This window comes from Vanellus vanellus (genome assembly GCF_965231255.1).
Source record: "Vanellus vanellus genome assembly, contig: HAP1_SCAFFOLD_110, whole genome shotgun sequence".
Classification (NCBI taxonomy): domain Eukaryota; kingdom Metazoa; phylum Chordata; class Aves; order Charadriiformes; family Charadriidae; genus Vanellus; species Vanellus vanellus.
In genome coordinates this window covers 491,005-503,622 of record NW_028127815.1, presented here as the reverse complement: position 1 = coordinate 503,622, position 12,618 = coordinate 491,005, and the positions used below count along the sequence as shown (strand labels likewise).

Here is a 12,618-nt window from a genome sequence, read left to right as displayed (position 1 = left end):
CCTCTCTGGGCAGCCTGTTCCAGTGCTCCACTACCCTCAAAGTGAAGAAGTTCCTCCTCATGTTAAGATGGAACTTCCTATGTTCAAGCTTGTGCCCATTACCCCTTGTTCTATCAATGGGCACCACTGAAAAAAGACTCCTCCCATCCCTCTGGCATCCTCCCTTTAAGTATTTGAAAGCATTAATAAGATCCCCTCTCAGTCTTCTTTTCTCTAGACTAAAGAAACCCAAGTTCCTCAGCCTTTCCTCATATGAAAGATGTTCTAATCCCCTAATCATCTTCGTAGCCCTTTGCTGGACCCTCTCCAGCAGTTCCCTGTCCTTCTTGAACTGGGGAGCCCAGAACTGGACGCAGTACTCCGGATGCGGCCTCACCAGGGCAGAGTAGAGGGGGAGGACGACCTCCCTCGACCTGCTGGCCACACTCTGCTTGATGCACCCCAGGATGCCATTGGCCCTCTTGGCTGCCAGGGCACATTGCTGGCTCATGGTCATTCTGTTGTCCACCAGGACTCCCAGGTCCCTTTCCACACAGCTGCTCTCCAGGAGGTCAGCCCCCAACCTGTACTGATGCGTGGGGTTATTCCTCCCCAGATGCAGTACCCTAAATTTACCCTTGTTGAATTTCATTAGGTTCCTCCCTGCCCAACTCTCCAGCCTGTCCAGGTCACGCTGTAAAGCAGCACAGCCTTCTGGTGTGTCAGCCACTCCTCCCGGTTTAGTGTCATCAGCAAACTTGCTGATGGTACACTCTATCCCTTCATCCAGATCATCGATGAATATATTGAACAGCAAATAAAGGTCTTGGCCTCTGGGGAAGGTTTGGGTTTCCCCTCTCCTTAATGGGCAGAGCCTGGCACCCCTGTGGGGGGCTTATCCTGTCCCACGTTCCCAGTCTCCTCAGCTTGGAGGAAATCACTCCTTCTTCCCCACCGACCATTCATGGAGTCTAGAAGGAGAAGCTGTGAGGAGCATCTCATTATAGTTCTGCTCCGTGAGCTGGAAGAGATCACGGCTCATTCCCCAGCTTGTTTCCCCGCCTCCGAAGAGCACAGAGGTCCAAGGGAGGGCAGCTCAGGGCTTTCATCCCCCCGGGGCTTCACTTGCACTGGGCTCACTTGCTGTGACACAGAGAGTTGAGCTGCAGCAGGAACCTTCAGGAGCCTCTTCTATAAACCCGGGAGGCACTGCAGAGAAGGGGATATTCAGGTGCTGCTGAAGACTCTCAGAAGGAGATGGTGACAGGTGAGTGCAAGGACAGAGCAGTGACTAAGTCATGGGTCAGGGTCTGCAGGCAGAATTGGAAAGGGGAGGGTGGAATGGGGACGAGGCAGGAGATAGCCCCCAGACCTTGCCTTTCATGCTCCATTCCCCTCAGAGGAAGAGCTGTGACATCCTGCTGGGGACTACAGGTAGGTGCTGGGTTTGCTGAGGTGGGTGTCATTAATGTGCCAGTGGCTCTTTGCACAGCGGCCACTAGGAAGTGGGGCCATGTGTCTTGGTACAGCCCTGTCCTGCACGTTTTCTTATTCCAGCCCACTCTTTCCTCTGGATACCCTCCCTGGGTCCTTGACGCCACTGAACAGATACAGGCAGCGTGGTTGTCAGTGCAGAGACAGAGCTGCGGGGCATCAGCTGATGGGCACTCGGACACCTCCGTGGACATGAAGAGGTTGGAGAGGAGGGTATGGGGCCAGCGTGCCAACACACGTCCTTTAATGTCTCAACTCTTATTCTCTCTCTGTCTCTTTCTCCATCTTGCTTGTGTCTTAGGGCTTCACCTCAATGCCTCAGCTCTCTCACAGCTGTCTCTCAGCCATCCACATGGGGTGTGATTTACTGAGAGCACTGACTCTGGGGCACCCTCCCCATGGAAGCACCTTCTGGAACAATGCATCCCAGTGTAGGTGCGCTGAATCACTGAGTCAAAGGGCTCCTCCGTCCCAGGAACTCTCTGGGCTCTCCAGGTGCCTGCCTTGGCCATCTCCAACTCTCTGTCAAATGTGTAAAGTTTGAGGCAGAGCATCATCATCAGGGACAGTGTTTTGTCTGACCCGAGCGTTATGGAAGCCCGGAGAGGTGGTGTGGGCTTTCTCTTTCAGTCACAGGCGTTCCCTGGGCAGGCAACCAGGTGCGTATCAGGCATTTACTGGAAACCTGTGCTTCATGATGATCCTGCACCGCCTCAGTCCCCACTCACCCCCAGGACACTCTTGTGTCTTCATTGCAGTGCTGAACAGGGAGCCCTGAGCACTCAGGTGGCAATGCTGAGGTCAGTGATGTATTCCCCTAAAGGCTTTTTTGCATGATGGAGTTTTCCTCCCTGGCCCATCTTTCTGTTGCTTGAAAGCAGGATTTGGCTAAACCTATGCTGGCTAGTCCTGGCAATAACTTCACGCATCATCATCTAATGTGATCAAATGAACGTTCTCTTTCATTCCACAGAAATAGGCACCTCGATGCGGCAACTCACCTCTCTAATCAGAGGAGATTCTTCAAAGAAGAGCAGTTTGGCCCTCTCAAAGAACCTTTTCTTGCCCATAGTGCCCCTACACCAAGTCGGAATTCAGTCAAATGGGGGAAAACCTCCATGTTGTCTCTGGCAGTGACTTCTTCCCAGTTCATTTTCACAAAAAACACAGAAACGCATGCCCTTCCCCAGGTTCCCTTCCTGCCTCATGGGGAAAAGAAGGTCCTACGGCACTTCATGGAGAAAGAAGAATGGGACAACCAGACCTCACCAGTGGTGTTCCTCCTGCTGGGCTTGAGTAACGTCCCCAAGCTTCAGGTGCCTCTCTTCATCCTCTCTCTCATGATCTACACGGTGACCATGTTTGGCAACATCCTCGTTGTTGTGCTGGTGGTGGCACATCGGCATCTTCACACTCCCATGTACTTCTTCCTGGGGAATTTATCCAGTGTAGAAATCTGCTATACCTCCACTATCCTGCCCAGGCTGCTGGCCAGCTTCCTAACCAGGGACAGAACCATTTCTGCTCAAGGCTGCATGACGCAGTTCTTTTTCTTTGGCTGTTTTGCAGGTGCTGAGTGCTACCTGCTGGCCACCATGTCCTATGATCGGTACTTGGCCGTATGTCAACCCCTGCTCTATGCAAGCCTCATGAACTGGAAGCTCTGTCTCCAGCTGGCGGCTGGGTCCTGGCTAGCAGGATTACTGATGTCTACCATAGTCACTGGACAATTTTCCAAGTTACACTTCTGTGGTCCCAATGCAATTGATCACTTCTTCTGTGATTTTGCCCCGTTGCTAGAGCTCGCTTGCAGTGACACCACCGTGCTTAGACTGGTGACTTTCATAATCTGTTTTCTGGATGTAGTCGTCCCGTTTGTAGTCACTTTGGTATCCTACATCTGCATCATAGCTGCGATCCTGAGGATCCCCACCACCATGGGGAGGCAGAAGGCCTTCTCCACCTGCTCCTCTCACCTCATGGTGGTCACTGTTTTCTATGGCACCCTCGTCGTTGTCTATATGATACCCAGGACAGCCTCACTGAGGCAGCTCAATCAAGTGCTCTCCTTTTTCTACACCATCCTCACGCCCATGGTCAATCCTCTCCTCTACAGCCTGCAGAACAGGGAGGTCAAGGGGGCTCTAGGAAATGCACTCAGAAAAACTGTGGCCTGCGTCGAGAGCTCATACTAGTTGAGATCCACCAGGAAGACACAGGTTGTGGGTCTCCTTTGACCAAGCATGGACAATTCGTAAGTGCATATTTTGTGTCCCAGGTCCATCTTTAGAAGTGCAGAATCTGTGGACTGGTTGTGGAATGAGAAGTGGGAGAGGGGAATTTGTGTCTTAAAGAAATACAGGTCTGGTGTTGAAGAGTGTCAAATCTTCCCTGGCTTGCTTCCTTCTTTAAAGTAAACACGATTGTGATCCTGCAGGTGGGAGCTGTGAAATGCCACACCTGCCCAGGAGTGGGAGAAAACTTACGCTAAACATGCTGTTTCCTCTTCCGTTACCCAGCCAAGCTGAGGGCTGCCATTCTTGCATGCCTGGGACTCCTCAGGGCACCTCCCTATTGGCAGTGAGAAGTGGGCAGCTGAATCAAGCCCCGCTAGTGGACACGTCTAAATCCCAGTAGATGCATGCCAGCCCTCGTGTTCTCTGGGCTTCCTAGCAGAGGACAACTGTGAAAGCTCGTCTGACAGGGTCACACACCTCCGCCCTCCCTCCCCCCGAAAAGAAAAACCAAGATCCATCTTCAGAAGAAAGGCAAACAAGCTGGGTCTTGGCTTCCCAATGTTTGAACACAGCAATCATCACTTTCCCCCTTCTTTCCTCCTCCTAATCTGCCTCCCCCTCTCCGACCCTCCTCTCCCAATGTCTTTACTTTTTTGTTTCCCACTGGCTGACTGAGGTATGGCAAACTCAGTCCTCCTGTTTTCTTCTTTCTTGCATGAGAGAACAAGGTCAGCTCATGAGGCTTGACTGAGTACACACACCCCCAGCAGCGGGCGTGCCCCATTTCCTGCCCTGAGGCACGCACACAAGATGGAAATGTCTCCATCATCCCTGATTTGCGCAAGGGCCTTGGGCCCTGACATACTGCCACAACACACTTATTCCTCCTCCAAGCACAGACGAAAATTCCTTCCCACTTCCAGGCTCAAATCACAGTTGCAAGAATTTGCTGCCCTTCAGAAGAGGCCTTGAGCTTCTTGGATCTTCTTGGTTTGTTTTTTTTTGTGATTGGTGGGGCTTTTGCTTGTTTAGTTTTGGGGGAGGGTGTTAATTTTTTTAGAAACTGATAGGGAACTCACACAACCGCCTGAAGGATTGTTGGAGGATTACTGACAGAAGGCCCCGCATTTCTTGCATCTCAAGGCATGAGATGCCAGAGGCCAAAGGCAAGATGGTTTGGGCACTACCTGGGGATTTGGCGAACAGATACTCGCTCCCCTCTCGCAACACCCTGCTCTCCTCAGTGAGGGGTGTGAGAAACTCTGCCAACCAGGTCTGAACTCACATTTGTCTCAGGTAACTTATGTCTAACTGCAGCCAATGTGGTCCAGCCAGCTCAGGATTTGAGTTTCCATTGGAGGACAAATCATTTCAATTCACACTTCTTTTCCATCTTCACTCTGACACTGAATATTGTGTGACACAACTGTCCTGGCTCTCCGGGCAGGATGGGCAAAAGTTTGATACCTGAACGGGAACTTTTGCCCTTGCTGGAAATAGGAACGCAGCAGGCTCGAGCCAAGAGACCCAAGAAACAAAACTTCCCATAGGGCCAACTAATGAAAACGTGCCACAGGCTGTGGGACCTTCTCTTTACTGACAGAGAATTAGTGAGTCTGGAAAATACAGCTTCACCTATTTTTCCCTTTCTTGTAACTTGGTTCTCAGAATTTATGTAGAATAGAATCATGGAATCATAGAATCATGGAATCATAGAATCATGGAATCATAGAATCATAAAATCATGGAATCGTTATGTTGGAAGGGACCTTTAGGATCATCGAGTCCAACTGTTAACCAAGTCCACCACTAAACCATGTCCCTCAGCACCACCCCAACATGTCTTTTCAATACCTCCAGGGATGGTGACTCAACCCCTTCCCGGGTAGCCTGGTCCGATGCTTGATAACCCTCTCAGTCAAGACGTTTTTTCCTAATGTCTAATCTAAATCTCCCCCGGTGCAACTCAAGCCCAATTCCTCTTGTCATATCGTTTGTTACTTGGTAGAAGAGACCAAGCCCCACCTGGCTACAACCTCCTTTCAGGTAGTTGTAGAGAGCAATAAGGTCTCCCCTCAGCGTCCTTTTCTCCAGGTTAAAAACCCCCAGTTCCTTCAGACACTTTGAATCTGCTTTGCCACTTTGAAACTGTCTCTGAAAAACTAGCTCAGGATACGTTTTTTATATTTGATTGAGCCCCAATTAATGTGCTGCATTTAAGTGAGTTTCCATACCTGGAGCAGCTTTGCACAATGTCTGCTCAAAGAGGAGAAATAGCTCAGCCTGCAGTTGGAAATGGGTGAAGCTGGGGGCAATAAATGTGTTGCTTCAGATAATATTTGGTACGCATAAAATACAAAAAGGTTGTGAAGGTGAATGGGCAGGAAAGAAAGGGAAAACTGGTCACCCAGTGGAGCTCTGCAAGAGGAGGATGGAGCTGTACATAACATGAGGCCATGCAAGTGGGATCAGCATGAAGAGAAGACAACTTTTGTAGGGAAGATGTTGCAAGGGAGTACCTTGACACCTTGACTTCGCCCAACTGCAAAACAGAGTTTGGGCATAGGGCAGAAGTGACGGGCAGAGGTGTCCTGTGCTGAAAGGACTTCTCTGAGAGAAGGCTTGTGGGATTTTAGTTGGAGAGATTTGAGGCAGTCCTTTCAAGATCTAAGGTGGCTGAGCTTTGGAAAGAAGGAAGAATCAGAATGCATCTCAAGGATAGTTTGGAATTAGTTGTACTATCTTTTCTCTCTCCTATAATGTAAAGATTACAATAGTGTCCTTAAGTCATCCATGCTCCATATCTTTGTTCCCTCCTTTTATGAAGAGAGGGAGGTGGAATAGGGGAGTAGTTTCTCAGGCCGACGGACAGATCCCCGGTTAGTGAAAAGGCACAAAGGCAGGCAAATCGGTGATCACACCAGAAGATTACCTGCGTTTCCATTCTCGGAAGTCCAAGCTGTGCAGCAGAGAGCTCAGAGCTGCCTTCATCTGCCCCGCATTCCAGCATGGAAAATGAAACTAATCTAGTCCAAAAGTTGGGTTTGATTCTCTTCACATCCTAAAGCACCACATGGGGCCGGAGACAGGCAGGACACCGAAAAAGGAATCACACTTCCCTGGACAAAATCTTAGGTGCTTGTGGGAATCTCAGGAGGCATGTCATACCGATTTCTGGGTTCAACGAGCTGGTCAAATGCCTTGTCCCCGTGTCTGTAATGGCGTCTTTGATGTGTGGCTCTTGTGTGCAGACTCTGCACTGGGACGCTGCTGTTTCTTGAGCAACCTGCTCAGCCTCAGAACTAGCCCTGCTTGGAACTAAAGGTCGAAGTAGAGACCCACTGATCACAGGACAGTTCCACTCTGAATTGTCCCATGGGCATCTGCTGTAGCCACCCTCACATCCAGGCTCAGGGAAGGGCTGTAGGGAAAGGGTCTGTCGGGGTCTCTGGTCCAGCCTCCCACCAAAGGGTGGGAAATCGCCAACCTCAGACTCTGGTCTGCTGTGACTGTGGAGCTGAAACCTGAAAACCTCCAAACATGGAGATCAAAGATCCTCTGGGAGGGTCCCGCTGCGGTGCAGCACCACCCTCCTACTCAGTTTTCACTCTTATGTCCTCCAGGGCATTATAAACATGTCAAATGGGGCAGGTTATGGTATCAACCCCTGCAGGACCCTACTGGAGATACCTCCAGGCACAGTACCACGCAGGAACCACATGCCTCCAAGCCCAGCAGTTCAGCTGTTTTTTTTTACCCACCTGCTTATCTACCCATGCAGATTCTACTGTCCTCAGTTAGAAACAAGCTGGGGGTGATGCTGAATGCCCTTCTGACTTCCCAGTAAAAGTTACTGCTCTCTCTGCCCAGCAATCCTGTCCTTTCAGCACAGAAAGCAAAGAGGATGGCCAGGTGCGATCTGCTTTGGGTAAATCCCGTCACCTTCTGTTTCAAACACACAGAAAAAGGCCCTGAGTGGACATGCTCTGGGGCACAGCCTTCAGCTCCCCTGCTAATCCTTTGGGGCATGCACTTTTTGGGCGCTGCCAGTGAGCAGACAATTCCCCCAGTCTCCGTGATCTTCCAAAGACAAAGCAGAGTGACCACTGTGACACTGGCTGCCCACTCAGCTCCCTCAGCTTCCGCCGGTGGTTCTCCTGCAGGTTCCATCCTTGAGCACGAGGCCTGGGAGACCTTGCTGGGGCAGACTGAGGCAAAGAGGACATGGAGTATCTCAGATCTATCAGCACCTGTTCTTATGAAACTCAGCAGTGGCCACACAGTGGCTTTGTTTCTCCTTGAACTGTTCCTGAAGGAGTAAGCACTCATTCTGGTGCCCTTGAATTGCCTTTCAGGGTTAGACTGAATTGCAATCTGGACTATAGCAGAGCTTGGAGGAGGCTGTCCTTGAAGACCAGCTGGACTGAGCTCTGCCACCATGTCACAGCTCTGTCTACCACAGGAACGGCTCCAGCTCGTCCTGTCTGTGCCCCTGGCTGAGATCATTGCTGCACGTTTGGGCTGAAGCCCCCCGAGCTGTGGCACCAGGCAGGTGGTGACTTGCCATAAGGAATCCTGGTATGCAAAGCCCTGTGTGTGCTATTGATGGGACAAGAAGAGGGGTTACTCATGGCCAGCTCTTCTTCTGCTGGGAGAAATGACACAGCTGGAAGTAAGTGTCTCTGCTGAGGGAGGGAACATCAGGGATTGCATCAGGCTGTTTCCCAGCAGGTTCCCCTGGAGCCCCAGGAACACCTCCAGGGAGCCCAGAGGGGACAGAGACAGTGCCACCATGGGCTGGTCCTCTGCTGCTGAGCTGGGCCGGGCTGCTGGGAAGGAGGGAGCTCCTGGCAAGTGGGCAGCGCTGCAGAGAGACAACTCTGCCCAGGAGCAGCTCCTCTGCACAGCGCAGGAGGGCTGAGGGCACTGCCTGCAGGCAGCGAGGGCAGAGCGGAGTGTTCACCAGGGGAGGCATCTCCACAGCCCTCGGCACAGTAAGTCTCTGGCTGCGGGGCAGTGCAGCTGCAGCTCCTGGCACCATCTACAGCTGGCACCTTCCATGGCTGGGGCAAAGGAGAAGGACGTGCTCCAGAGCAGGTCTTCCCTGCCCCACCATCAGAGGCACAGGGCACGATGGCTGCCTGCTCCTGGGGACGTCTGCAGGAGGTGACACTGGGTGTGCAGGCAGGGGTGGGCAGGGCTGTCCTTGCCAGCAGGGTCCCTGCACCCCGGTGGCTGTGTGCCGGGGCAGGGGCTCTGCCGCCTGCTAGGGTATGCTCTCAGCCTGCCCGGGGAGCTCCCATGGTGCTGTGTGGAGAAGCTGTGGGTGGAAGGAGTGACCGCCAGTGAGGCAGATTACTTCTGCTTTTGCAAGGGAACTGCAGGGTTGAGGACTGGTCCCAGCTCCAGATCACCCCAAGGACATTTGCAGAGGGTTCTTTTGAAAAACAATGTCAAAGAACTAGTCACCTGCAAGGGAACAAGTCTATGCTGTGAGTTTTCTCCTCTTGGTCGGCTGGATGGGCAGGGAGAGATGGGAATGGATTTCTCCACCGTGCACAAGGCTCTGAGACCCCATTTGTTGATAGGACTTGTCTGAGGTTCTCGTTAACCCCTGCACACGAAGATGTCCCTGGGCAGTGCCCTGATGCCAGGAGGGGTCTGCAGGGCAGAGCTGTGCACGCAGCAGGCGGAATGGGGTCTGTGAGCATGAAGAGGGAGGAGATATGGGGACAGAGAAACAGGTCCTGGACAAGACAAGCTCCAGGTAAGAGAGTCATGGGCAGGGAGGAAGAGAGCCGGGCTCCCAGAAATGCTGTGGGAAGGGGGATACAGGCATCTCCCTGCCCTCCCCGACAGTGCAGGGGAGGAGCAACCCCTGGTTCCCTCGCTCACACAGCAGAGCCTCTGCCCTTCGTGTCATGCGGGTTTGGTCATGAGTTGCCTTTCCAGCAACCTGACCACCACAGAGGAGATTTGCTCAAGTGTCCGACTGTGTCTCCCTCACCTGCCTGCCCTGGCAGAGGTACTTTGGCATTCCCTCTTCTCCCGTCTGCCCTTGTTCTTACTGTTACACTCCCTGGTGGGGGGGCTAAGGATTGAAGCGCAGCTGAGACACCAACACTGCACGTCCTTTCGTGCACATATGTCCATGGAGGAAAAGCAGCCAACTTGCATCCTGTCTGCCTTTGGCGCTCTTGGAATCACAGTGTATGCGGCTGGAAATGACCTGATCGTGCCTTCAGGATGAGCAAATTTAAGATACGTGATTCCTTCTTTGAGGGGTCCTGCTGGGCTGCAGGCTGCCCTCCAGAAGGACACAGTTCTCCCACGGCATCTCTGTGTTATCTAGCAGTCCCACAGAGAAGACATCGTGGTGCTAAAGCCATGGAAACGCTACTGGGCAGCTGTCTGTGGGCAGCTGTAATGAGCCCTCTGTGTCCCTGGCTGGGAGGGCAGAGCTGAGGTCTTCCTCAGGTATGATTAGAGGGGCTGAGGGCTTTAGAGAGATGCACTTGGAAGGCGCATTCCTCTGCTCTCACCAGTGCCACAGAATCGTAGACTCCTAGAATGGTGTGGTTGGAAGGGGCCTTTACGGGTCACCTAGTCAACCCCCTTCAATGACAGCCCGTTTGTGTCTCAGGACCCACAAAGTGCAGCAGAATTTCTGTCTTAAAAACACTCCTAAGGTGTGTTGGGGCAACTAAAACAGTACGAACACAACAACATCCCCACAGCTCTGCTCTGCAGTCGGGTGCATTGGGAGCCACAATGCTGAACAGCTCTTGGCTATCAAAAGTGGATTTAATCTGAGATCACCCCAAGTTCCTATTTTCCTTTTGCTGTAGGGCGGGTCTGAGTCCTGCAGAGCCAACAGCAGAACCTCCTGTTCTCTGGGGCACCCTCAGACAGCACCAATCTCAGCTCACAAAAGGTCTTCCTGGAAAGGTAAAAGTGGTTTGGGGGTGTTTTATGAGAAATTGAATAGATTATACTCAGAGAATTCCAGCTCTGGAGCCCCAAACAAAAGAAGGGCATGGACCTGTTGGAGTGGGTCCAGAGGATGGCCACAAAGATGATCAGAGGGCTGGAGGCCCTCTCCTATTAGGACAGGCTGGGAGAGTTAGAGTTTCTCAGCCTGGAGAAGAGAAGGCACCAGGGAGAACTTATTGTGGCCCTCCAGTAACTAAAGGGGCTACAGGAGAGCTGGGGAAGGACATTTTACAAGGGAATGTAGACATAGGCTGAGGGTGAATGGCTTTCAACTGGAAGAAGGTAGATTTATATTAGGAAGAAATTTTTCACTTTTATGGTGTTAAGGCACTGGAATAGGTGTCCCAAAGAAGTTGCGGAAGCTCCAACCCTGGAGGTGTTCAAGGCCAGGCTGGATGGAGCTTTGAGCAACCTGGTGTGGTTGGAGGTGTCCCTGCCCATGGCAAGGGGGTTGCAACTCAGTGATCTTCAAGGTCCCTTGCAACCTAAACCATTCTATGATTCTATGAATTCTACCCTAACTTGTCACTGTCTTTACATTTTGAAAAGGTCCCTGTGCCCAAAAGAAGAAAATGCCCAATGGCAGCTCCATCACCCACTTCCTCCTCCTGGCATTTGCAGACACACGGGAGCTGCAGCTCTTGACCTTCTGGCTCTTCCTGGGCATCTACCTGGCTGCCCTCCTGGGAAACGGCCTCATCATCACCACCATCGCCTGCGACCACCACCTCCACACCCCCATGTACTTCTTCCTCCTCAACCTCTCTGTTCTGGACCTGGGCTGTATCTCCACCACTCTCCCCAAAACCATGGGCAATTCCCTCTGGCACACCAGGGCCATCTCCTATGCAGAATGTGCTGTCCAGGTATTTTTCTTTTTCTTTTTTATTTCAACTGAGTATTTTCTCCTCACCGTCATGGCCTATGACCGCTACGTTGCCATCTGCCATCCCCTGCACTACGGGACCCTCCTGGGCAGCAGAGCTTGTGTCCACATGGCAGCAGCTGCCTGGGGCAGTGGGTTCCTCAATGCTATGCTGCACACGGCCAATACATTTTCACTGCCCCTCTGCCAGGGCAATGCCCTGCACCAGTTCTTCTGTGAAATCCCCCACATCCTCAAGCTCTCCTGCTCACACTCCTACCTCAGGGAAGTTGGACTGATTGTAGTTAGTGTCTGTTTAGCATTGGGGTGTTTTGTTTTCATTGTGCTGTCCTATGTGCAGATCCTGAGGGCGGTGCTGAGGATCCCCTCTGAGCAGGGACGGCACAAAGCCTTTTCCACGTGTGTCCCTCACCTGGCCGTGGTGTCCCTCTTTCTCAGCACTGGAGTGTTTGCCCACCTGAAGCCCCCCTCCATCTCCTCCCCATCTCTGGACCTGGTGGTGTCATTTCTGTACTCAGTGGTGCCTCCAGCAGTGAACCCCCTCATGTACAGCATGAGGAACCAGGAGCTGAAGGATGCCCTGTGGAAACAGGCCCAGTGGACGCTGTTTCACTGACAGTAACGTGCTGCCCCTTCTCTGCACATTGCCCAGGGCTTATCTTAGGCTGTGAGTCTGGTTTTTTGTTTTGTGATAATCCTGCTTATAGATAATTTTCTGAGTTTATGCTGCTTGTCCTGAGGCTTGATCCTACTGTGTCTGACCCTTGCACAACACTGTGTCAGGTGTGGTCTGACAGATAACAGCTCTTCAATGAAAGGGCATCTCCCAAGTGCCGTGCCTGAAAGATGGACTGTTCCTCCAAAGTTGCTTCCAAGAATATGTTCAAGGAATTGGTCTTTTAATGAGTCTCTTCTCCGTGTGTTCCCAACGTTTTTGGAGCTAAACTGATGGTATCATTGAGTTCCACTGCACCAAATATTCTGGATTTAAAAGCGCTCTTCTTGGTGTCAAATTGCAGGGGAGACAGT

At 51.9% G+C, this 12,618-nt stretch overlaps 2 protein-coding genes across 2 annotated transcripts; both read left to right on the top strand.

Annotated features, from left to right (window-relative positions):
- Positions 1-2,708: 2,708 nt before the first annotated feature.
- Positions 2,709-3,668, top strand: LOC309684978 (olfactory receptor 8A1-like; the record flags this gene model as incomplete). The annotated part of the gene is made up of 1 exon (XM_082500811.1): positions 2,709-3,668. One exon carries the CDS (start codon positions 2,709-2,711, stop codon positions 3,666-3,668), a length of 960 nt encoding a protein of 319 aa, XP_082356937.1.
- A 7,607-nt stretch (positions 3,669-11,275) lies between these two features.
- On the top strand, positions 11,276-12,205 carry LOC309684977 (olfactory receptor 14A16-like; the record flags this gene model as incomplete). Its single annotated transcript, XM_082500810.1, has 1 exon — positions 11,276-12,205. One exon carries the CDS (start codon positions 11,276-11,278, stop codon positions 12,203-12,205), a length of 930 nt encoding a protein of 309 aa, XP_082356936.1.
- Positions 12,206-12,618: the final 413 nt, after the last annotated feature.